A 26,337-nucleotide genomic window follows, 5' to 3' on the forward strand; every position below is an offset into this window, starting at 1 on the left:
GCTATATCTCTGCAACTATTAAGTGAACAGATGTCTTTTAGGCATCCAATTAAAGCTTATTTAACGTCCTAAAAACAAAGTTATTATTAGTTTTTCCGAAGAAGTTGTAGTTATCTTAATATTAGCAAAATAAATTCAGAAAACGTCGATTTTTCGTTTTTCTGACAAAATGGTTTGCTTATGACGGCTATATCTCTGCAACTATTAGCTGTACAGATGTCTATTAGGCATCAAATTAAAGCTTATTTAATGTCCTAAAAACAAAGTTGTAATTAGTTTTTTCGTAGTAGTAGTTTTCTTAATATTAGCAAAATAAATTCAGAAAATGTTGATTTTTTGTTTTTCTGACAAAATGGTTTGCTTATGACGGTTATATCTCTCCAACTATTAGTTGAAAGTTGACTTTTGTATTTCGTCAGCACAAGATTGGAAGACAGGTTTCTTTCGTGCCAGTACCGACTCAAGTAAAGAAATTTAAGATGAGTAAAAAATTTAATAAATAAAAAAGAAGATATAAATAACTAAACGAAAAAACTTCTAATTTCGAGTTTCCATAGTTGAATTTTTGAATGCGTCTGCACAACGCGCGGCATGGCAAAAGCTTGGCAGACAGATTTCTGTTGGGTCTGTACCAACCCCAGTTTGATATGAGTCAAATACCAAGAGGTATGAAATAACTGCATTTTTGAGTTCATAAAGTTGAATTTTGGAACGCGTCTGTACAATGCGCGGCACAGCACTAGTTAGGCAGATAGATTTCTTTTATGTCGATACTAACCCTAGTTTCATATGAGTCAAATACCAAGAGGTTTGAAGTAAAGGCATTTTTGAGTTTTTAAAGTTGAATTTTGGAATGCGTCTGCATAACGCACGGCAAACCATTAGATTGGCAGACAGGTTTCTTTTGTATATGTACCAACCCTAGTTTCATATGACTTAAGACCCATGAGGAATGAAATAACTGCATTTTTTGTGTTTTTGTTACTTTTTGGAACGGCCGCCATTTTTAAACTCCCCTGAACTGGATTGGCAGACTCGTCAATTTTTACTCCCAAATATATGTAGTTTACATTAGTGAATTCAAAAATTGAGGTGAGATTTTCTCTCTTTTCCTCTTCGGCTTTTATACTAATTGGTCGCTGATATACTATGATAGATAAAAATTATGAGTTAGAATAAAAAATGCGAAATTTTTTGTAGCATAAATTATAATTATTAAAATTACCGTTATTTATTTCAGTGTGATTCCCGCAATCAAACTGATATGCAACTCACCTTATTGTCTTGTCCAACGTCTGTTTTGAATTCTCTTTTCGCAGACAGAGCTCTGACCTTCACTTCGCAATATACAGCAGCGATTGGTACAAGGCAGACACTAAGTTCAGGAATACTGCTCAAATGATGATGGTCAGAGCTAAGAAAGGAGTCAACCTCACTGCCATCAGGATGTACCCCGTCAATTTGGAAACCTTGATGTCTGTAAGAATCTTTTTCAAGTTTTTTTTTGTTTGAAACTTACGTACTTATGTAGTAGTGTTGGTATAATAATTACCAAGGTCTCATCAAACTGCTGCTTGTAGTTCGTTGTCGACAGGAGGCAGCCTTATCCTTCTAGAAATGTTCAAAGAGTACAAAGCATGGAGTACAGAATATTTTACTCAAATACTCTCACTGTCGAATGCCGAGTACTTTAGTCAGTACTTCATTTGATGATTGACGAGTATATAAAATTCTCAGAGACCTCAGAGAATTAAGGTACTTCGAGTATTTAAACAGTAATGGAGTACCTCTTTCAACTAGAGCATAAAAGAAGAATTTATTAACAACATATATAGGATATAAAATATGGGTACATACATTTTTTTCAGCCATTACAGCAACTTTCGCATGCACTTTCATGGAGAAAACAGTAGTTGCATTTTATGACAGTACTATCGTATCAGGTCTGGGGTGATGGTTGACATTAAATGTAACGTTAGTGAAGCAACTGTTATGTTAAAGATCACATGTATAAGCCATGACAGAGAACTGTTGCACATTTTTAGTCATTGCAGCAACTGTCGTAGCCTCTTCCATGGTGTATACTGTATGACAGCTACAGTCATGACCCCATTTACTGTCATGATAGTACTGTCGCACTAGGTCTGGAGTAATGCTTAAGAGTACATGTAGGCAGTGAAGCTATTAACACGTTAAACGAAACATGAATAAGCCTATATAATAAATGAAATTGATTCTATTCGAAGTTTTAACCTTAACAGTAATGGTGACGGTGCTAGTTCGAAGAAATCAGTTAAGTTAAAATGAATCAATGGGGGTGTGAAGGACTAATTATAAACACCAAAATCATTGACAACATTTATGTTAATGATAAAATGTATCCTGTATTAGAGTTTCATTCTTGACAGTTATGAAATTAACTGTTCAGTTGTGGGGCAGATAGTTTTCAAGATAATGTGCTCTGAATGAAAAATTATTGGAACATTTAGTTTTTTTTCTTCAATAAAATGAACATCCCGTGGTGTAACCTGCAATACAATAGTTCAATGCCTACTTTCTAAGGACATATACTGTTCCTATTGCATAGTCAAAGTAAAAAAGATGATTTTTTTTTAAAGGCACGTTTGCAATTGAAAAATTACGGTATTCCCCCAAAAACTAATTTTGATTGGAGAGTACAGAGCCCAAAAATGGAAAAGGTGGAAACTTTTAATAGGTAAACTTTTTAGTTCATCATATCAGAAACTCAATAAAAAAGAAAACAAATTTGAAATCTATTAATTATAAATGGATATTTAGATATAAACCTACAAGCATTCCACTACACAGCACTGGATACCATAGTTGGGTAAAAACAGGTTTCATTTAAAAATCGAAGTTGATCTACACTTCCAAGCACATAAAGATAATAAATAAAAAAAATTTGCAATTTAATCCTTTACGCTTTAGTAATATACATATTTAAGCTACTTTTAATACTTTAGGAGTTATTGACCATAAACCTAAAAATATAAGGCAGCAATTATGAAAAGAGCTATATCAGACCAACTTTACTAGACTTTACGCACCCAGGTGTTGTTACTATTAGTTTTACTATAAAAATGGTTTCCGATTCAAAATTATATACTTCCAATCAAGCAGATCTCAATGGCTTTTTCTTCGATATCTTGAAACAAAAAGGTTTTTTATCAATTATATTTAATCCAGTTAAAAGATTGAACGATTTTGGCTCAGTTACTTCCTAGTATTCAATGGTATGTATTATGAGCCTGGTTTGATATTGGCTAACAGGCTGGACAAAAACAGCCATACTTTTTGGTATGCAGAAAAAATTTATGGATGGAAAATCCGCTGGTTCTAACAGTCAAGATTAAGTTTTTCTTTAATATTTTTACTGCTACGGATCCAATTTTTCCTCAATAGCTTTGCTTTCACGTTCTAGAAAAGTACTTTCTCCATAAAGCTAATTGAAAAAAATATAGATCAAGAGTTGACGAGGCACTGCCTGCGATAGTATTGTGTCATACACATGAAGAGGTTGATGAAGCTGAGGAAATCGTTACCACTGTCATTCAGGAGGCTACAAACAGATACATACGAAAGTTCTTCCCACTCCCTAATCACAACAGGAAGCCACCGAAGCATAATCTTGCTCTCATAAGTCAACACAATAACCTCCGCAATATCTACTTCAGAACGCATGACTATAGCCTGAAATTGGCCATCAATGCTATGACCAGACAGATAGCAGTTTAATGGGTGATTGGAAGACTTCACTCAGGCATGAACAGCTGCGATGAACACACAATGATCATTGTAAATTCTGAAAACTGACAAGAACTTTCGTGACTAAGAGGAAGGCGGTTCACTTAACAGGTGATGGGGACTTGCTGACATCTGGGGAACAGGCTGCCCTCCTGGCCTTGAACTATGCGGCTAGGGATGCTGACTGGATGAATAGTGCTCCTTCACCATCACCTGACAGTCCTCTTAGTCCAAACGACATACCCATTTTCTCCACCTGGAGAAGTTCAAGTTCCCTGCCAGTCTAATCAACGCCACACTAATCAGAAGTGCTAATCATCGTACAGGTTTGTGAAGAACTCTCATTTCCAGTCCCCACCACCTGCGGAGTTCCACAAGGCTCAGTACTGGGACCCTTGCTCTTCCCCTTGTGTCCCTAGAGCATAAAGAGGCAGTGGTTGCAGCCTATGCAGATGATATTGGAGTCTATGCCTCTACTGCCAAGCCTTAACGGGCTCTCACCCTTGTGCTGGAAGCTTCTGCCACCATTGTAGCTGCTTAGCAGAAAGATGGCATCAGGGTGAACCCATCTAAGACTGACGCTATTGTTATGTCTTTTCAGAAAGGCAAAAAGAGCTCCCTGTCTCAGAGATTTGTGGATGATGAATAGGGGCAGATTTCTAGTTCCAATGGTCGATTGGCGTTATTTGCTACATTTTCTTAACTACCTTAATTGGACCCAGCAACTAACTTTGTAATGCCACAAGGCAATATTTCACTGGTATACATATATCATTTCCTCTAATATGTACATATGTATTAAACGAATATAATAATAAAGGAGGTTACAAAAAAAAAAAATGGGTTTTACACATGCCACTAGGCAATGCAAGGGAACATCTCCACAGGTATACATATAACATTACCACTGTTATATGTATGTATATATTCAATCGATTTTTTTTGTCTCAGGATGTTATGAAAAAAAAGGGGAGGGGGGTTTATAGATGATTTTAAATCACCTGTAAAAGAAAAATCAGGAAGCAGATTCTCACAATCAATGTCAAAGGTTAATGATTCAGTTGAGATTGATTCTAAACCAATAATTAAAATAAAAGAATTTCAACAGTCAATAGCTTGCACTCTAATAATATAAAAATTAAAAATGATTGATTTAAAAAGTTTAGTGAAATTTTGTAAAATGTACTTCTGACAGTAATTCGCCCAAACTTTCCATGAGAAATTGATTTCAAACTATTAATTTTAATCATTTATAAATATTTTATAGCTAAATTTGTACTTGGACACAGACATACTGATAGCGAAGTTGAAAAAAACTAAAATGACCCCTAAATGAAAAATGACTATACATGTATTTACATAATTACATTTATTTCATTTTAGTGATTATTGGTTGGTCATATTTGAACACTTTTAACATAATAAATGTAAAAAAAAAAAAAAGATTTAATATATTATTTGATTGTTTTAAAATATTATCTTACTTTATCACTTTAAGCAATATTATTATTATGAAAATTAATTTGATACATTTATAGATAAATACAAAATAAATTATAAGAACTACTTTTGCGATGATGATCATGATTATAAAAAATAATTGAATTCTCTATTGAACTAAGTTTGTAAAAATTTATTGGTCAATGAAAATACACAACTCGAGGATAAATTTTTATTCTGTGTTATTATTTTCCACTGTGAAATGGCATACAATTTTGCCCATCAAATATCAATGATGGTACAATAATAACAGTTATGTTAATGTTGAACACAATTTTTTTTTTCAAGTCAGGACTTATACGAATTCTATAGAAAAATAGGTTTCTGGATTTGTAAGCATCTTCACTTACCAGTTAAACTAATAAAGCTAATATATCTGACTATTTACTAATAAACATTTCTTATTTTCAGATTTTCCAGTTTGCCTATTCAACAAGTGCTTTGATGTCAGGAATGTTGGAAGAATAACAGAATCCCTTTATATATTCTTTCACATCAGTAACATCAGTAAAATTATAGTTTCTTTCAACAAATATTAAAATTTATCATAGTTTATTTGTTAAATTAAAGAATTTTAAAACTTAAAAAGATCAATTACTTCTTTTTATAAATCATTGCAAATTTATTATTAATATTCAAGGTAAGGCTAAATAAAATATTCCACAACAATATTTAAATTTATTTGAGAACCAATCCAGGAAGGTGAGAGACACCACATCATCAGCCATAAAAAAAAAAGTGTAGATATTTATGTTAGTAGTAGAGTTCTGACCAATAAAAAATGAACAATATATAAGATATACAGAGAAAAGAGAAAAGAAGTCAAAATTTCTTGCTGCAGAATCTTCTGGTAAGAAAACATTATGAGCTAACTAGAATATTAGTGATTCTCTAAATGCAACCAAATACCTCATCCTATTTAGTTTTAACAAATGAAGTTTCCTCCAAACCAGGCTAGAGAACTTACCAAAATAATATTTTTTGTAACACAGATAATAGAAAAGTAAAAACCAAAAACCCATAGAAAGCACTTTTGATTAAAAATGTTAACTAAAGTTGTCTTCTATTTCACATTTTTTTCACCCAAAAGGTTTATTGAAAAAAATTAGTAACTAAAAACGTAGATCAAAAATATATCCTTATGGAATAAATAGATCAAGCAGATAGTAAAAACAAATTACAACATATTTTTAATCTATTTTTTCATTTTTTCTCAGTATTCATTTCTTTTTAATTTTTGTATGAATTAAATTTAACAAATAACCAAAAAACTCCCAAAGAAATATGATAAATATAAGTATCAAAATATATAAACCATATGAAGGCACACTGTATATAGAAATGTTCTATTGTTTTTTTAAATTATTCTAAATAAATAGGTATCACTGATTCTTCCAATGTTAAACTTTATTATTAAACAGTTGGTTAATGAACTAAGAAAAATATAAAAAATTATTAATATGAAATTGGGGAATGACACAATCTTCCTTGTTTAAATATACCAATTTATTTCACATACACAATGACGTTTTGGGATTATCCCCCATCTTCCGGTTGCTGATAAACTTTTTTATACATAATGTATAATAAACTCCATAGATTGTCATAACATGCTAATATTGAATTATGTTGTTGTCAATTATAAAATAAAAAACTTTTTATAATATCAGATATTATACATATTTCAAACAATATGTCAAACAGGTTGACCTTCAGGAAGGTAATTGTTTTCCTTGAAATATGTATAATAGCTGATATTATAAAAAGTTTTTTATTGTATAATTGACAACAATATGATTCAATATTAGCATGTTATGACAATCTAAGGAGTTTATTATACATTATATATAAAATAGTTTATCAGCAACCTGAAGATGGGGGATAATCCTGAAACGTCATTGTGTATGTGAAATAAATTGGTATATTTAAACAAGGAAGATTGTCTCATTCACCAATTTCATATTAGTTCTAGAAACTCTTCCAGTGTAAGATCATTAATTTAATAATAAAAAATTACATAATAATGTAAGATTATAATCTTAGCATTAAAATAAGTAATAGAGATATAATAATCAATAAATATGTTAAGAATGTAAGATAATGATCTTAACATTAAATTTTTTTTTAATTTATTTTTTGTTTTTCTATGCTATAATAATGCTCATTTAATCTCCTTTTACTCTAATTAAATTAAATTTTAAAGAGTTTCTATTGTTTCTTTTATCAGTTCAGCTTGAGTGTGTCTACTATAATTATTACTTAGTGAGTGATAGGGTTCACCCTATATTTCAGTAATTGAAGAACTAAGACTAAAAATTCATTTGTTTATTATAAACCTTATGATATTTTGGCAACATCGAGGGATCGAACTTCAATATTATAAAAGATTTCATTTTCCAATAGTTATAAGCTATCGATGAGATTTGTGTGCAGTGTGGAAATCATTTATTTTATTTTTACCATTGGTACTTCGGTTTAAATTCTGGCTGTCTTCTCCTTCTGTAGAGAAGTCCCTTTTACAATTTTCCATTGTAGGAGCATGCCATATTGAAATGACTAAACTTTTAACAAATGTTCAAATATAGGTACTTCATAAAACAGTGTCAGCCTAATAATTTAATAACATCAAAATAAAATAATTAAACAATAAAATAAGTAATTATAGGTAAATAATCCATAAATATGTTAATAAAATTATTGAAAAATGAAAATATAATCATTATTCTTTGAAAATATATTATTATTAAAATTATAATTATTATACAATAGAATTATAAATTCTAAACAAACCATCATTCAGGAACTACATTTGAAATCCATGATAGGTAATCTTGATTGCCATTTTCAATCTGAAAACAATAATTATTACTTACATAAGCACTTTTATCCTAACTGTATCTTAAATTACAGGTAAATATTTCAATACCATAAAATATTTATTTTAATATTTGTGAAAAAAAAAAAATCCTTAATATTAAATTCAAAACATCGATAAAATAAAATTTAACAGATTATGATTATTGCTTCAGGTTCTCCAAACCAAATAAGAAAAAGCAAATATTATTTAGGAATATATTCAATTATATCTGCCATCCAAAAATATATCAGAAATTATTACTAATTAGTTTTAAAAAAAAAAAAGAACTCTATTCAGGACAAAGGCAACAATTTTATTCCCCATCAACACTTTTCACTCCTCAATAATGGACACAATTCATATAACATGAATCTACTTGTTCTGGGAAAAAGTTACACAGTATTGTTTTTTGCCAAATATAGGAGTATTAATGAAAAATTATATCAAAATAAAAAGTATGCATTTTATATACATATGAATGCAGTTAATTTTGGATGAATGAATGAATATATTTAATTACAAATCAATTGCTATTTCAAATTAGTGAGAAAATTTACATTATTTATTAATAATATGTATAAAAATAAACCAAAAAAGCTAGCTTTGTTGTTAATTTTGGTTTTTATATTTAGAATTCCCTCAAGATTTTATCGGAAATTTTAGCCACTTATTTGGTTAACTGATGTTTACAAAACTAAGAGACATTTAGTCACTGTGCAGCACCTTTCAGCATAAGTATATTTTAAAAAAATTTACACTCTTCCCTAAAAATCTGAGGTTACAAGTTTCATGATAAGTATAATCTAAATATCAAATAAAAAAAATCTGTCCATGGGATGTCCACGTTTCCCCTGAGACCATGGTGCCAATTTTATTTTAATTTGGTCCAATATTCTTAGTTCGCCCCCGGACGATCCTCAAAGTTTAACATATCATCCAGAAATGTCCAATTTTTTTTTTTAAATTTGTATAATTCTGAAAGAAATTTTATCAACTGATATAATCAATAATTAATTTAATATTAAGCTTTGTGTAATAATCTGTAGCATTTTTCAAATAAAAATTGCAAAATCTTTTCATTTTTGAACAACATGCGTACTTGCTTTGTGGAAAAAAATTTAGACAGCATAAGAGTCTAAATAAGTTTTATTTATATACTTGATGTTCTCATACAAACAAAAATATGTTTTTTTCGAACATGAAACGTTTTTATGTTGAAAATATATTACATACTGTCACAAACACTGTCATACCTCATAAGTCTAAAAAATATTATTACAGTATTTTAAAAAAAATCAATGCATCGTTTTAAAGACATTCTGAAAAAAAATTTCTAACCAAGAAAACATTATAAATACATCCAACAAAATTATGGATGAGATTAAATGCCTCTAGAACAATATTTTAATTTTTTTTTTTAATAGTAGAAAAATTGTATGATTACTTTCTTCGGACCAATCAGGTATCACAGGAGAAATGTAATTAATATGTAAATAGTATTATTATTTTATTTTTGTGTTATTTTTATAATAACTGCTTCTTAATGAAAACCTCTATATAATGGACAAAATAATCTCCCACATGGGTGTCCATCATATAGAAATTTCATAGTAGTTATTTTTTGATACCCTCTTGACAATTTACATTTATCAATCTTTCTAGAAATATTTCTGGTGAACAGCTTTTTTAATGCTTTTTCAGTTTTATATTTTATTCTACTTTTATAAAGGTACAAGAAATTAGAAACCATCTGTAACATTTTATCAAAATTTTCACCAAGAAAAACTTTGTTGAAAAATGATCATAATTAGGTTTTAACTTGGTAGTTGGTAGCTCTGAATTTATGAAGTTTATCTTTTTTTTTTCATTATACCAGCAAACAATATTTTACTATGGCTATGGTTGCATCATAAATTACAATTTTTTTTTATTTTTTATATATTTGTGTTATAAACTTTTTGAAGGTCCAAAATAATTATTACTTATTAATATAGTCAAATGAAATGAATTATAGAAACACCTGGTCATAGACACCACTCATTTTCAAAGATATTTTATTACAGTTTATAAAAAATATATACTTTATTTAATAATATGTAGAAAGTTCAAGTAATAAAATATATAAGTCAAAGTCATCAGAAATCCGGTTAGGCACGATTAAACATTTATTTCAATTAAAATTTTTACTTTGGTTTATTCTCATTCCACTGGTGTTCCTCAAGGTAGTATCCTCGGTCCCATCCTCTACATCAGGGATGGCCAACAAGACGATCGAAATCAACTGGTCGATCATGTGGCCAATTTTGCTAGAAATTTCTGGTAGAATTCTGTGTACCCTGAACTTTGAAGCGATTGCAGAAGACAAAATGTCTAGCAATAGTTTAATGCATTCTGGGAATTGCTAGAATTCTGTCAGCCTGACACTGTGATCTCCGCCCATCCAGCATAACACATTTTTATTTCTATGTTACACTTGTCTCCGGAGCGAAACATGAACGCAACAGTTACGACTCGACTCATCGAAGAACACAGTGAGTAAGCTTGAATATTTGGTAGTGTCATATGGTAGCTTCTTTTCTTTCCTATTAACAGTATTATTATTAATTAATATTATTTATCCTCGGTGACTACTTTGAGTTTCAATTTTTCTTCAATAGTAGTTATGTTGTTATTTTATGTAACATATGTAAGTTTTTCTGATGATAACCTTTGAGACTATAGTAATTCTATCTCTGAAAACTTTATTTCAAAAAATAAGAAAAAGAAAAGTGGGGAAACAAAAAAAATAATAAAAAGACATACTCAACATAAAATGCACAATTAAAAAAAAACAATAAATCACCCTTTTAGAAACTCATGAAACAGACTCTCCCTTTCAATTCTCCAATTAACTAATTCAAGTCAATATTCTTCTCCTTTTACTCATTCCTTTATATTATCCCCCTATAACCTAGTAATATATAGGAATATCCAAAGAAAAAATTAACTTTTTTTCAGTCAGAAAACCAAACCCTAATTTCAGAGAATAAGAAATAATTAGTTTAAGAGTAACATACCTTTGTAGAAATGACTTCACAAACTTCATATGGATGGTTTTTCCTGTAAAATAAAGAATTTTTAGTAATGCTCATAAGTTGATGAAATACAGCTTAACCTGTTAATCCAAGCAAACAACACAGTCAAAACGAAAATTATTTTGGCATAACACAACTGATATGAAATAAGCGTGACGAGTTCCGACAAGAAACAATTGCATTTAGTTGCTCAAAATAATATTGGATCAATTAATAATTTACTACTGAAAAAAATATAATCAAAAAGCAAGCATACAACAATGCACAAGAGGGATTTAATCTCCCTTGAACCCCTTGAAAACTAGCCTTTAATCAAATTTTGCAATAAATAGTTTTTTTACAAAAGGGGAGTTGCTCAGTGGTAGGAAACTGTGCTACTAACTCCAAAGACCCATCTTTGAATCTGGCTGATAAATAATTATTTATTCTGTTACTATATCCATGAGTCAATCCTGTGGGTTTGGGAGCCCTATGTGGTCCATTCAGCCTCACAAAATGAGTACCCTTAATTACAGAAAAATCTGACAATTGAGCAACTGACTAATCCAACTCACGGATTCACCTCCTTAGGAGGTAATTAGAATAATATACATTCTGGGATCAGAATATTCTATTGCAATATATGGGAACATTAAATTGTGTTATTATTCAACCCTGCCGTCTCTGGGTCTAGCCTCGCTCAATTACTCTTCAGAGTGTTACCTAGGACGAATACTCCCCAACCATCACTTTCATCAGGATTTTAAGCGAATGTGTAGAACTGGCTACCCTCTCAACTGAATTTAAAAATAAGGGTATATTGGTATGATGACTTAGGTAGGTCTTGGTCCTGGAGACTTACTAGAGGAGACAGTATGGCCCTAATGCTTAAACTTTAGAGACATATGCTATTGATCATGGTTAACCGATGAAAAATTAGACAAATTTAAAAGGCTACAGTAAATTAAATTCTTATAAATATAGCTAATTGACCCAAAATATACAATAAGGAACCAACTAACATTTTATAAGCTTTATTATTGATAATTTTTCAAGAATTTCCATTTCGGAACAAAAACTCAAGGCAAAGCTTTCCTCTATTTCACTATTAGATATAGATAGAGCCTTGGGTCCTTGTTGAAAATGAAAATTGTTCATATAACTTACAAAATTCACAAAACATTGAGTGGTATCTTAATAGATATTTGAGTCCAATTTATCAAAATTGATTAAATTATAAAGAAATTAGATTCTATTTTATTGACTGATTTTTTTTTTCTTCTAAGCTCCATGGGTGCATCAACTCAGTTGCATCTCAAAGACAGACTTTTATTGATTTTTTTTTTTTTTTTTTTCTGACCTCCAAGAAAAAATTAAACAACAAATTAAATATATACAAGAGAATTAAATGTATATACTCAGGCAAAAACATATATCTCGGATTGCCAGTGTGGCATTATAAGATAAGCTGCCGGGTCCGCTGAAGGCGGTGTCATCGATGATGGCATGAGTCTCCCGTGAGCGTACTAGGAATAGGGAGGGGCTATTCCGGCTGGCGTTGATGAAGTGATGACTTCAGGCTGTAGAGCCAGAAGTCCCTCCCAAGGCGAGAACATCGACCAAGGGAACAGTGCTCTGCCACCTCCCAGGTCTTGGTGGAGGGGTGATTTCTCTGAACAGAGGATTGGCACAGGCTTTCAGCCTATCAAAGAATTTGATGTGCCTACGGCCTATGAATTCTGGCACAGTTGGGAGTTGGAGCTCTGCACAAATTTCTCTGTTCCTGGCACGTTTGAGTGATGTTCCTCGTACTATTCGCCTCAGGAGGGAGTTCTGGAAACCCTGTAGGTTGGTGAGTGTCGTCTTGTAGAGGTGTCTCATTAGTGGTGCAGCGTTGGACGAATGATGGCCTTATATATTTGTAGCTTCAGGCGCAGCGAGAGTTGTTGTGACGTCAGTAGATGGTAGAGTCTATGCGACTTCTGCCGGGCCAGCTTGAGTCTCCCCTTGGCATGACTGGAGAGGGTGAGGTGCCAGTCAAGAGTTACGCCAAGGTAGAGGATGTTGTTGGAGATATTCCGACCCTCGCCATCCACGACGAACCGCTGGGGTAGTCTGCTCTTCTTGCCCTTCTGAAATGACATCACGATGGCATCCGTCTTAGCTAGATTAACTCTGATGCCATCCTTCTTGAAAGCAGCTACGATGGTGGCAGAGGCGGCTTGTGCGTGGCGGAGGGCCAGTTCATGCTGGAGGCATAGACTCCTATGTCGTCCGCATAGGCTGCTACCATTGCATTCCGATGTTTGATGGCGACCACTGGCGCTGTGAAGACTACAAACAATAGAGGTCCGAGCACAGACCCTTGAGGCACTCCGCAGGTGGTGGGGGCTGGGGGGGACAAATCTCCACCAACCCTGACCACGAATGATCTATCGCTGAGGTAGTTCTCGACCAATCGGCACAGGGTGGCCGGAAACTTGAACTCCTCCAGCCAGCGAAGTAGTAGCGGGTGGGATACGCTCTCAAAGGCCTGGCTACAGTCCAACGAGATGAAGGCAGTTGCATAGTTGTTCTTCATGCGCTCGATGGTGTGAGCCTGCAACATCACCAAGTGATGGTCACACGAGACACCTATTTGGAAGCCGGTTTGCTCGGGTGGTATCACAGCGGCCTCCCTGCAGTGATTCATGAGGTGGTCGTGTATGAGGCGCTCAAAGATCTTGCTCATGTGCGAGAGGAGGCTGATCGGACGATAGTGCTCTGGAGAGTTCCCCGTCTTCCCTGGCTTGAGGAGTGGCACCACGATCGCACGCTTCCAGGCAGTCGGGAAGTAAGAGATCCTCATGGCTGAGTTGAAGATATTCAGCAGGTAAGCTTTACACTTCCTGGGAAGCATCTTCAGTAAAACATTGGGGATCTCGTCAAGTCCTCAGGATTTGTTTCCCTTGGTGCGACAAAGTACCGACTCTAGACAGCCAAAGGTGGAGAAAATGGGCTTCTCGACGGGGCTCTGAGGTCTTCCTGGTGGTGGCAGAGGAGCACTAGCCGTCCGCTGAGCATCCCCTGCTGCATAGCTTGAGGCCAATAGGGCAGCCTGTTCACCCGACGTCATCAGGTTATTCCCATCGGTGAGATGCACGGTCCTCCTCTTAGTAACGAAGGTCCTGACCAGCCTCCAGAACTGTCTGGGGTCATCGTGGGTTCTGCGAAGCTGGTCATGCCACAGTCTTCCAATCCTTCATGAGTGATGCGATCTGCCGGGTCATTGCGTTGATGGCGGGTTTTATGCTGTAATCCCCGGTGCGCATGAAGACATTTCACAGGTTATTTCGTTGGCCAATCAGAGCGAGGATATGCTTCGGTGGCTTTCTGTTGGCGTTGGGGACTGGAGCGAACCTTGGGATGTTCCTATTGGCTGCCCTCTTGATGCTGTTGGTGATCTAATCGACTGCTGTGTCCACCTCGTCCGGAGTACGAAATTGACCTATGGCTGGTAGATCATCTAAAATGCTCGACCTATATCCCCCCCTCAATTAGCCTCATGTAGAAGGTATTTGCTCGCAGGTGGTGTGACGAACTCGCCTTCAAAGGTGTAGCGCACTGGGCGGTGGTCGGATGGTCCATAAGGCAACACTCGGCAGTCCGTGACCTCGTGCATGCTTCTGGAAAGGAGTAGGTCGAGCGTTGACGTGCATGATGGGCGACCTGCGTGCCTGAACGGGTGTACCCCGGGTGAAACAGTGCCAGCCTGGTCTTGGTGAAGTACGTTCCCAGTGGCAAACTTTTATTGAATCCAGCATGTGACTATATATACATTTGAATCAGCTGATCTACTCAGTCAACTAACGTTGAAATAACAGCTGACTCAAACCATAACTTAATATATATATTTATGTGACTCACTGAAAATTTTGATATCTTAAGTTGCACCTGTTTCAAATAGGTTGCTGGTTTCCAAAATTAAAAAAAAAACAATGATTTTTATTCTGTTGATACAACCAAAAAGATTTTTTAAATAAATAAGAATTTTTCAAGAATGATTCATTTATATTTCTTTAATATCCTAAGCTTTCCAGAAATTAACTTACAGTCTAGAACAAAAAATAGCCCATCCTAATATATCAATACTAGTAGCAGAATACTGCAAGTCATTCGACGTCAAATGAAGAACCATTTACCTCAACACACCTGAGAAACAATGTCACAAGAACATTTCATATTTCAAGCTGAAATGAATGCAGTTAATCATATATTTTAAATCATTACAGCCAACTTCCGACAAGAAGACGTTTGTCTTATGGAATGGCCAACAAGATCTCCTTATTTCAACCTTATAAAACATGAACAGGAAACAGCACACCTGAACTGTTTAAGTGATCCTGATCAATTTCAGACTGAATATAAGCTGAAGGATTGCCATTCAAGAGGAATAGGCTCAGCTTACTTGCTTGATTGGTTCACATACAAATCAAATGGTAGCAGTGCTTGAAAAAGAAGGAATCTTTACAGGATATTAAGGAAAGGATTTTTAGAATACATTTTTATTTTTAAAAAATGCCAAATTATTTTGTTTTCCTTGAACTTTATTCCTAGGTGATGTCTTTAAAAAAACTTGGCTAACTTATCAAAAGCCTATAAAAATGTATTCATTGAAATTTTCATAAAAGTTCATTTAAATAAACATAACCAAACCTCATGGAGAAAATTGATTTATCAATGGTGTTATTTATTTTATATTATTTAGTCCCAACTCTGTCATACCTTTAAAGCTATATTTAAAACTGATGGGGAAGGCAAACAAATTTCACTACTCACACAATGAACTTGAAGTTGCACAACCTTTATAGATTAAATGTCCTCGAAAAGGTAGATCAAGTTATTTCATGATTCATGAAGGATTTAAAAGTTTTTTTGTTCAGATGGATAACTAATTTGATCTCCAAAAATATGCACAAAAGAGAACAAATTAAGATGAAAACCGTAGCTTGAGGTGAAGATATTCAGAGATAATGATGTTTTTATAGGGGAAAATACTAAAAAAATCAGGTCTTACACTTCTAATCTCTACCAATAACCTCAGCCCACTCCATTATCGAGTGAGATTAGAAAATGCTGTACTAGGAATAGGTTTTTGGTAGTCCATACAATTGTAAAGTTCCGGCTATTGGAAACAGGAAGCTTGAATGGAGGATAATGATAGATGACAATCAAACACTACAGCAATGTCTCAGGGTACACTATGTGTTACTGGATTATAGTTTTATGATAATTTTCTCATACTTTAGATCATATTGTATATTACTCATACAGGAAGTTACAGTAATCAACAGAAAATAAGTTTAAACTTCGGTCCCTACTTGTTGGATTCTTCAATGGTCAAGTACCACTTTTCAGTTTTAATGTCATTAAATTTTGGTCTTGGCATATGCTCCATAAAAAGTAAAAAAATAAAATAAATACATATAATTTTAAGATGATCTATGTACATATTTTATTTGAAAAATAGATGAAATATTACCTATTAAATAATTTTTTTGGAGTTAAAAAATTTTAATATAGATAAATTGAGTTGCAACTGCAATCAAATACTTACTTAACAAATTCTGTTAATTCGGAAACCTTTGATGTTCGGGTTTTAATCATCTGAAATATAAAAAGATATCAAAATTATAATTAAAATTAAAATAAATCCATATTTGCAGTCATCTTTGAGATATTTAATCTACTAAACATTTAAAAGAAAATTCAAGACAAGAATCTTGAGAATGATATCTGTCATCTATAATAGTGGAGATGAAGATAAACCTGAGCCTAGTGAGAGTTATATTATATACCAACATCTTTTTTCCTGCATCTATGACAACCTTTGGCATTAAAGAAACATAGTGAGTAAGCGTCATTTCATAAATAACTGAATCATTATTGTTTTTTATGCCAATTTTGAACAGATTTGATATGGTATCATACCCTCTATAATTGTAGAATAAAATAATGAAGTAATTGAAAAGAAGCTATAAGGAGTTAAACAATTAAATATCTCCTTTCCTCTTGCTAGTTGATAAAGAAAATATTTTTCAGTAAGTTGAAGTAGGAAAAGGAAACTACCTTCCTCCCTACATCAACCACACATGGAATCATGATAGATTTACCAACCCCTATCCTCTATTCCGTATGCACCTTTATACTGTTCTACTTGTCACTATAAAAATAAATTAAATACTTGACTAGATTCCTGGATTCTGGAATATCTATAGAAAATAACGAATTACTAACAAAATGGACAGAAAGGGATCTTTATAGTAATAAAATGTTAAACCTTTTCTCCAATCAAACGAAAAGACAATCGGCACATCAAAAACTTTATTTACAGAAGCATCAACTAACAGATTACTTATAAAAACAACAAAACTAGAATTATATAACTATAATAAACAAATTAATAAGAGCCTATATCAGATCCACCTTTAGCCCTATCCCAGCCCTCTGATTCATACGGCCTCATATCAACCTCTAGTAGATGTTTACCTTTTTTTCTTTATAAGCATATGTAACTTTCCAAATATTTAATAAGTAATTATCAGTTGATTTCATAATATTTGTTAGTGATTAGAAAGACAAAGAGTATTTTCAATAAAAATTAAACAATTTTAGGTCCTACTTATGGTTATTAATATGCCATTTGAAAATAATTACTCCATTATTTCTGGCCTACTCCTTGACAAAAATAAAATCAGAACAACTAACTTTTCCTCCATCTGTGTACCAAAGTGAATGTAATTACAGAATAAGGTAATTATATTCTGTTCTTAAGAAAATTTAGTCTTCAAATTCATCATCATCATAATCAATTCCTGTTTACCAAATGGTGAGGTTTCTGCTTACATATATAACCACTTCCAGGCATCCCTACTCTCTCTGAAATTTCTGTTTTTTCAACTAAGGTATCTCTTATGAAAGGCTTTCTTAATGTTTTGCTCCTAGGTGATTCTGGGCTTACCTCTAGGCTATGTCCCTTCGACCTCTTTAGGTAATAATAGTTAAGGATTCTAAGGATATGGTCAAACCTTAATTTCAATCACACACAGAGTAGACCTTATTACAATATTACTAATCCTGCCCCACTCAGTTCTGCCTTCTATCTTCCACATGTATAACATTTTCATAGCCTGGATGTTTTGTTGTTATTTTTTCAGGCACAGAGGGATCAGTAAACAGTGCTTGTAAGATGGATTTGTATCCCTTAACTTTAAATTTTTAAACAATTCTTTCAATTTTTTCATAAAATAAACCAATTATTCACTAAGATTGATTCCATAGGCTTTAAAAACTTTGAATAGTTCAAACTAACAAATATTTTATTTGAACCTTAAAAAATAATATAAATTCTTTTTTACTACTAAAAATTATTAATACTAAAAATTATTGAATATAATTTAAAAGAGCCATACCATGAGAACTTCGGAATCTTCATTAATTTCACCTTTCCATTCATATCTACAAAGTAATAAATAAACATGAAAACTACTAATGATTTAATCGATACAAATAATTAGGATAGGTAACTAATAATTAGTAGAAACTTACACAGAAGTTATTTTTGGAATAATGTTCACACAAGCAGCCAATTTATTTGAAACAATTCCACTAAAAAATATGTAAAAATAGTGATTAATAAAGTTGATTAACCAGATGATCAACACAGAACAGTTAAACAAAATGAAACAGACAAATACAGACCCAGTTATAGAATAAAAATATAGCATTAGGATGATCTTCAAGTAAAAGTTATATAATATCATGTAAACTTGATTGATAATTTTCATTGTAGTACATCTATCATAAGTATATTACAGGCTTACTATTTTCTTTATGGTCATAAAAAACTAATAAAACATTGTACTCAAAGCCCAGCTACTAATAGGTTATATCTATTTAAAGGTAGATCCAGTTAAGGAGGTATAGATATTGCTAAATAATAAATGGTTCCAAAAGAAATAAAACAAATTGTTTTAAGAGATTATAAAAAAGGTCTAAACATACAATCAGTGAAAAAATGCTTATGAAATCCTAATTAGGATAGAAGCAGCATCCTCAAAAATAATCAGTATAAATATGTACTGTTCAATAAATTGTCTGATTAAGAAAATATCTATTCCTAAATTGGTTCAGTAGAAGGCAACAGAACTAGGCCTGTCAGAATATTTCCAGAAACTGGTAAAACTAAAATAAGTTTATTGACAAAAAGTAAATAAAAGTCAGCATAATAAGAGTTACAAGTACAGTGCTTACATGGTTACATCTTTGTTCCATTAGTAAATAAACAATCGCTCAAAACACTAATATTACCCTTTTCTGGTCCCAAAGACTAACTAAAACTTAATAGTCAACAAAACCTACAAAATAGAACTAAACCTTAACTGATAACCACTTAATACTAGAATAGTTCTCAAGTAATATCAATTTTTAAATAATTTGAGGAATTACAATGTAGATATAAAATATAATTGATAGGAATGATGTAAGGTCTGTTACTTTTAGGCCTGATTATCATTTAACAAGATACCTCACAAAATTATCGTTCAATGCTGCCTACTGAATTAAACTAGGATTCTACATCTAAAAATTATGAATGAGACTTGTTTGAAAATGAAAAATGTCCATCTGGGAACATTTCACAATCCTAAAGTCCTTAAAGCCTTTCAATTCTCCTAAATTCTTAAAATAAATTATAGCAAATGATTTAACCAAGCTCTTCGAATATAAACTGCATGTGTGGTTTTTCTAAAGGTAAATATAATACAGAACAGATCTCAGCCTTACAAAGCATTCTTGAGTGAGGCAGAGAATGCCAGATGAAAACTCACTATCCATTTGTTTTCTTTAAGTCCGCCAATGATAGCATCTTATATGAACCTCTACAGAGAACCTCCCATCCTGGTCTGCTTTTCAATATTGTTTTGGAAAAATCTTTAAGAGAATTAATGATCCATACTAGCAGAAACATTTTTAACAGCATGGTAAAAATTTTGAACTATACTGATGACATGAACATTGTTGAAACATCTAAAGTTGCAGTATTTGTAGAAGCCCTTCTTCCCTTCAATGATGCTTCTGAAATTATTACGTTTAAAGAGGCATACTTATCCATAGCATAGTTTCTGATCCATTTTTTCCAAATGAAAATTTTTAAAAAAATCTAATGTTTTTGTTAGTAAATATTAATTCTCTACTTTTTTGTCATGTTTCAAAAGTCAGTAATTCTCCCTTCTATACACAAAAAGAAAAGAAAAAAAAGGGAGCTCCCTTCTCCTATAGATATTTTCAGGTAAACAACTTACTGTGCCAATTTTTTAGCAACTTCCTCAGATGGAGTTGTGACATAAGCGACAGAATGGAAACCTGCACTAAAAACCTCTGCCATTCTTGCAAATCCAAAGCGAGGATAAAGTAAATAGTTTGTCAGCATGCAGCCAACAATGAAATAAATCAATCCTTTCCGAATCTAAAAATAAAATCTTTAATTAAAAGATGTAACTCAAGAATTAAATAATATTTAATTTTAATTTGAACTAAAATATATTATTATAAAATATATAAAGTGATCAGTACTGTCAATACAAGTTAGTCAAAAAAATAAATACTAATATATAAATAAAGTAGGTAGGTATTCATAACAAAATTTTTTAAAAACTTTTCTTAAATGTTTATTTATTGATACTATTGTAACAATAAAAAAATTAAAAAAAATTTTTTATGGAAGACGAGGAAAGAGAAAAAACTATATTTTCAACAGATATTTGATATTTTCTAAAACTGGCCATTTACAGTGATATGGTACTTAGTAAATGTATACCAACTCATAAATTTACTTAAATTGTCAGTTAAAGCTTATCATTAACCAACTGAACAAGCAAAACTGAAAGGTATCACAGATGGTGAGGACAAGGATCATTATAACAACCGATAATAGGATTCCTATTTCGGACAATACTGGAAGGATAATTGTAGGCAAATATCCAAGCAGTAAAATGATAACTGTCTTCATAGAAACACAGAAGTTTTTACCTTCCTGTTTGTACAAGTGGCTAGTTCACTATAGGCCATTTACTTACTAAAAAGGAGAACTATTCAAATAATTATAATCACTTTAACGCAAGGGTAGAAACAATTAGGGGTGTGTTTATTCTAATGCAACAATTTCAAAGAGTATGATTCATAAGTGGTTTAATAAATGTGTATCTTGGTATAAAATTGGAAGCTATAATTGTCACCTAGTCAAAAGAGTACTAAAAACAATGAAATAGATAAAAGATATTCTGGAAATATAACTGATCTACCACCATAATTGTAAGGGAGTAATTTTTGCACAGAACACAAACCAGACATAACATATAACTTAAAATTGAATAAATTTTAGCAGGTAGCTTAGATTTCAACAAGACCTATTATTAGATAATTGAATCAGAGCTAGCAGATATCAACAAAAATGCTCTGAGAGCTTCTCTAGTCTAATAGAGGATTTTGATGTTTTTGCATTATTGAAACTTTAAGCAGCCCATGACATACTTAGACAAAAACATCCAAGAAGGATAGTAGAGTAAAAATAAAAAAGGGAATTATGTACAAATGACTGAACTGTGTATACATAGTATGTATATTATCATACTGAGTAACCATAATACATGGGATAGTATTTTTGGGATCATAAAGGATGAAAAAAATAATGTATGTTTTATTCACATTCGTCAATTTATAAAACAAAATATTCAGGATTAAAATAATATCATTACATGCTACCAGCTATCTCAAAAAACGTTAAATAAATAAAAAATCAAAAAATCCCACAGAAATATTTGAACCAAATAAACAACATGAAATAGGTCTCCCAATATTTACATGACGAACTATGATTTAAAAAGCACAATTATAGTAAGTATTTTCTTTAGTTCAAAAAGTTATGATCTACGATAAAAAACAATCTTTAACTAAACAATGGCCACGAATGAACAAAATTGACCCATTTAATGTCCAATTTAAATTATAATTAAGTAACTGACATTCCATACCAGTTTGACAATAAGAATAAGAAATAATATGCTAATATCATTAAAAATTATTTTCGGATTAAGTGAAAATATATTTCCCAGGTTACCCGCTTTAATTTAACCTAGGATGAAGGTTCCACCAAAGAGCTGCGATGTCTCAAATTTATTTCTTAACTTTATAATACAAATGGATATATAATATGCACACCTGACCAATATAAAAACTCACTATCAGTCGAAATCAAAGGTCTATTCGGTATGATAAGAACAACACTCAGCAATATAAATTCCGTCCCCATACACGCGAGATAAAAATATTACTGGGGGTAAGTCTCTCAAAAATGGCTTTTTTACTTTTTCAGAGATTGGAATTTGGGCTTTAACTAAACTACAATATTTATTTAAGAACAAACCCCTCTCCATAGGTTGTTTGCTAACATTTCAAACACAACTAATATCAAGATTCAATCTATCGGTTATCCAATCATAAAGGTGGATCCACATGTTGGCCGCTCGCCATGGCTCGGAGGCTCGTACAAATGCTCGGCAAACAAAGTGCGGACCATCCACATGTCAGTGTTATTCAGAGAGGCAAACATGGAGGACGTTGAAGTGATTTCAGCAATTGCCCTGGGATTATATTATTTTTATTACAAAAGAAAAAAAGAAAACGTAAAATACGACAAAGAAGATGGTGGATGACAACAATTCACAAAAATCGGACTAGATAAGCTTAAAATTAAATAAAAATTAATTAAACTCATCTTTTATTTTAACTTTCATAATTGTCCTGTTGTATATATAATCTTGTAAAAAATGTATACAATGGAAGATTAGATGGTAAAGATATACTAATACTTATTGGTAAAGATATACTAATAATTCTTCTTCCTGTATAAAGAATTAACCTATTGGGTATTGTGTTATTGAAGTTAACTTATTGTATTAACTATTTCAGCCTATGGGACTGAAAGTGGTGCAAGTCATTTTTTATTTATTGTAAGAATTTCAATTGTTTATAAATGTTATTAAACGATGTATTTAGTTAAGAAATATGTTATTTTAGTGCATATTGTGTACTTGAACAACATATGAAAAGTGACAGCTCTCAGTTGCAACTAGATAAAGAACAATGGTGGAGATGCTACACGAGCGCTCTCACGAACCCCTTTGATCTGTGTCCAAAAAACCGACTCTCGACGGCTCGGCAACGAGCCTAGGCCAACCGAGCCAAGCCACCCATCCACATGCTCGTGTATGTCTGAGTTCGCCATGGCTCGGCCAACATGTAGAGGCCCCTTAACAAAGCTTTCAAGAATTCGTCTTTGTTTCTTATTACTAAGTTTTGCCATCTTAAGATGACTATCGAAATGTAAGATCAAGTTTTATTGTCGATATAGTTGTGTTATTACTTTTCATGAATTATTCTTTCAATTAAAATGGAGCTGAAAATAAATAAATAAATAAGGGTTTCAATAGTTTCTTTATTTTAGAATCCCACTACTTTTTTCCACTATAATTTAATGTTGAGATGAAATTATCATAAAATTTAACTTAAGTGTTATATAATGGTCTCCAATTAATTTTGAAAATCATTGAGAATAAGAGAGCAGAGAGAAGTGAAATACTCCGAGGTCAGGCCAAGCTTATTCTTGGTCACCAATGGGTCACAAAAAAGTTGCAGTAATCAGTAACACTTTACACAGTAACTCCGATCGTCCAAAATGATCTCTGTTAATAACATAGGAGGGAAACAGTTGAAAAAATGATGATGGTCATGCTAATCGCCTCCGAATCAGTTGATTCTGTGCATACTTTACAGGGCATTTACTTTAAACACGGTTCAATCATACTATTAAATTTTGGGACATAATTTTAAGTGTTTTCCAGTTTAGAGAAAGGAAGAGAACATTTAAAGATTGTTAACAATCGTAAACTCAGGCCTTTTAATCTTTAGACCAGTGGTCATATAGATGGTATAGGCATAAAAGAGTTCTTTTTTTTTTTTTTAATTTGACTCATCTGCATTTATGTGCGCATTAACGAAAAAATATATTCTAAATAATTCTGGAACTGTTTCGTCAACCTCCATTGGATGTTCGAAATTGCTGAAGAGTTTAAAAAATATTTTTCCTTTTGAAGTGAGGAATTATGCGTTATTAGTCTTCAGTAGCTTTATGTTATTGCGATAATCGTCTAGAAAGGACGGATAGATCGACATCTAGCTTGTGATGCAACAGAGAACACATACAAGAAGCCTATTCGGATGATAAACTTTGAAATTCTTTACAATTGTTATAAAAATAGGGGATTTTACCGAGCATATACTGGTTACGTTAGCTTGACAGGAGATGAATCAACAGCTGGATCGGATGTGGTGGAGAGTTTTCCTGCCAACCATACATGACCAGCGAATGCCAAGGATATTCACCACACTTTCCAGACCGCTTGTACGGAAAATTTCCATAAATCATTTTCGGTTGTGTATGAGGTAAAGGACAAGTTTCGTCCGTATTTTTTTATATCTCCTACTGTTTGTAAGTTATGGTCAATTTAATATATCAGTTTAGAAAATATTTTTGCTTTTCTTTGATAGTGGCAAATTTTACAACATAAAAAAATTTAAAGACAGTTGGTGCTTAGTAACAACTCTACTAGCTTTGGAAAAGTCTGCAGAAGGGCCCCTAGTTGAGAAAGTAACTCCAGGCCAAGGTGATCTCTTTGAAATACGTTCTATTTAAACTAAATCCATTTTTTTTATATACATATAAATGTGCTACTATATAAGTTTAACGGCTTAAATAGTTACAGCGGTTCGATTTGCATACCTTGGGTCCCAATTTATCCCAACTTTATCAGCGCACAGGTAAACATTTCAGACTAACCATTAAAATACTTTACTTAACAATCATTACAGATCATAAACCTCTAACATATGCTTTTTAGAAAAAATAGTGACAGTATTACCACGCCGAATCAGACACCTGTCATAGTCTATCAGGCAGATGAAGAGAACATTATCGCAGACATAAGTTCATCTACGGGTGGCTGCAAACACACTTGTCTCGCCTTACGGGGATTCAAAAGGCCTGACGAACTTGAAGCCCTCAGAGCGCTCAGAAGGACGATCACAAGCGTTTAAGAATTATACAAGAATGGAAAGCTGAATCTTAATCTACATGGTTTTCATGGTGCCAAATCTCCTATCTTATCTGAAATTTATAAAGCGTGTCCACACATTTATAAAGCGTAGCACCAGATTTCAAACGTCAACGTTTAGTTATTTACACAGACTAAGCAACGAAGTTCTCAGCGCAAGAAATCTTAAAGCAGATCGTTATTTCCTCAATGAACAAAGACATGGGCCTGTGGGATAAAACCTAAATACCGTGCTAAAAAGTCAAGGTGCTCAGACACATCCAAACAGTTTTTGAGATAATTTAGGCAGCAGGAAGCTTTCAACTCATCATTGACACCGCGTTGGGAAGGCCAACTTTATTTCCTCATTACGATAGATACATGTAAGCCAAAGGCAAACCCTGTTGTATACAAACAGCTGAAATTGCTGCAGTACCATTTTATAAATATTGACTTAGTCCTTTTGGGCCTCTAGGCTGAAGTCTTTCGACGAGTTTCACCACTTTGGTCAGTTGTATTGAAAATTAGCACTGAAATATGAAGGCGGTATTAATGACCCATATAAATAGCGATAGCTGGACACTCTCCCTACAGTCTTACTAGGAATGCGCTCGACTTTACGAGAGGATATAGCGGTAAGCATGACCGAAGCGCTCAATCTCTTCGTCTACAGAAAGAATTTAACAGAGATTACCGTCTAGAAAGGAACCTAGTTTCGCGCATCAGCAGCTAAAAGACGACTTGTCCTGATTAAGGCCCTTTCAAAGAAAACAGAACCCAAGAAACAAGAAGACTTTCTCTCATAATGATTTTAGGACAACAATCACGTATTTTTGCGTGAAGAGGCCTCAAGAAAAGCTCTAGTTCCTCCATATATGCAGGACACATGGAGTAGTAGAATGTGGGAATAAAACAATAAACATTAAAATATGAGGAAAAGATGGCTGGGGGTACGGTCAGTGAAGAACACTTTTAC

The 26,337-nt window shown here is 32.7% G+C and overlaps 2 protein-coding genes across 11 annotated transcripts in view; one reads left to right on the forward strand and one right to left on the reverse strand.

Annotated features, from left to right (window-relative positions):
• The window catches only part of LOC106688447 (odorant receptor 82a), a 14,578-nt gene extending 8,725 nt beyond the window's left edge, over positions 1-5,853 (forward strand). For 2 of the 4 annotated variants that reach the window (XM_014432907.2, XM_014432905.2), the window contains exons 5-6: positions 1,324-1,479; positions 5,677-5,853. In XM_014432907.2, the coding sequence (XP_014288393.1) occupies positions 1,324-1,479; positions 5,677-5,733 (213 nt within the window). In that variant the 3' untranslated portion in view covers positions 5,734-5,853. Of the gene's footprint in view, positions 1-1,240; positions 1,480-5,676 lie in introns of all 4 variants that reach the window. The other 2 variants (XR_010844452.1, XR_010844453.1) reach the window with 2 other exon arrangements.
• LOC106688448 (protein CutA homolog) lies at positions 5,431-22,973 on the reverse strand. 7 transcript variants are annotated; one of them, XM_014432909.3, is made up of 8 exons: positions 22,637-22,972; positions 20,517-20,680; positions 18,763-18,822; positions 18,627-18,672; positions 16,772-16,821; positions 11,179-11,221; positions 8,056-8,114; positions 5,431-7,826 (listed from the first exon to the last, which is right to left on the reverse strand). In XM_014432909.3, exons 1-7 carry the CDS (start codon positions 22,661-22,663, stop codon positions 8,058-8,060), a joined length of 447 nt encoding a protein of 148 aa, XP_014288395.1. In that variant the 5' UTR covers positions 22,664-22,972; the 3' UTR covers positions 5,431-7,826; positions 8,056-8,057. The 7 variants fall into 7 exon arrangements, with proteins under 7 accessions (XP_014288395.1, XP_024215002.1, XP_014288394.1 ...); XM_024359234.2 differs by having other exon boundaries at positions 5,431-7,821; positions 22,637-22,971; XM_014432908.3 differs by having other exon boundaries at positions 5,431-7,873; positions 22,637-22,971.
• Between the last annotated feature and the right edge of the window lie 3,364 nt (positions 22,974-26,337).

This window comes from Halyomorpha halys, unplaced genomic scaffold (assembly GCF_000696795.3).
Source record: "Halyomorpha halys isolate HHAL.00 unplaced genomic scaffold, Hhal_1.1 Scaffold1128.1, whole genome shotgun sequence".
NCBI lineage: Eukaryota > Metazoa > Arthropoda > Insecta > Hemiptera > Pentatomidae > Halyomorpha > Halyomorpha halys.

Excerpts from the sequence above, each read along its gene's own strand:
- LOC106688448 (XM_014432909.3), bottom strand. The coding sequence starts at position 22,663 with ATGTTAGCAAACAACCTATGGAGAGGG. Across the intron at positions 16,822-18,626 it reads AAGATTCCGAAGTTCTCATG|ATGATTAAAACCCGAACATC; the intron begins GTATGGCTCTTT and ends TTTATATTTCAG. Across the intron at positions 8,115-11,178 it reads GTGAAGTCATTTCTACAAAG|ATTGAAAATGGCAATCAAGA; the intron begins GTATGTTACTCT and ends TATTGTTTTCAG.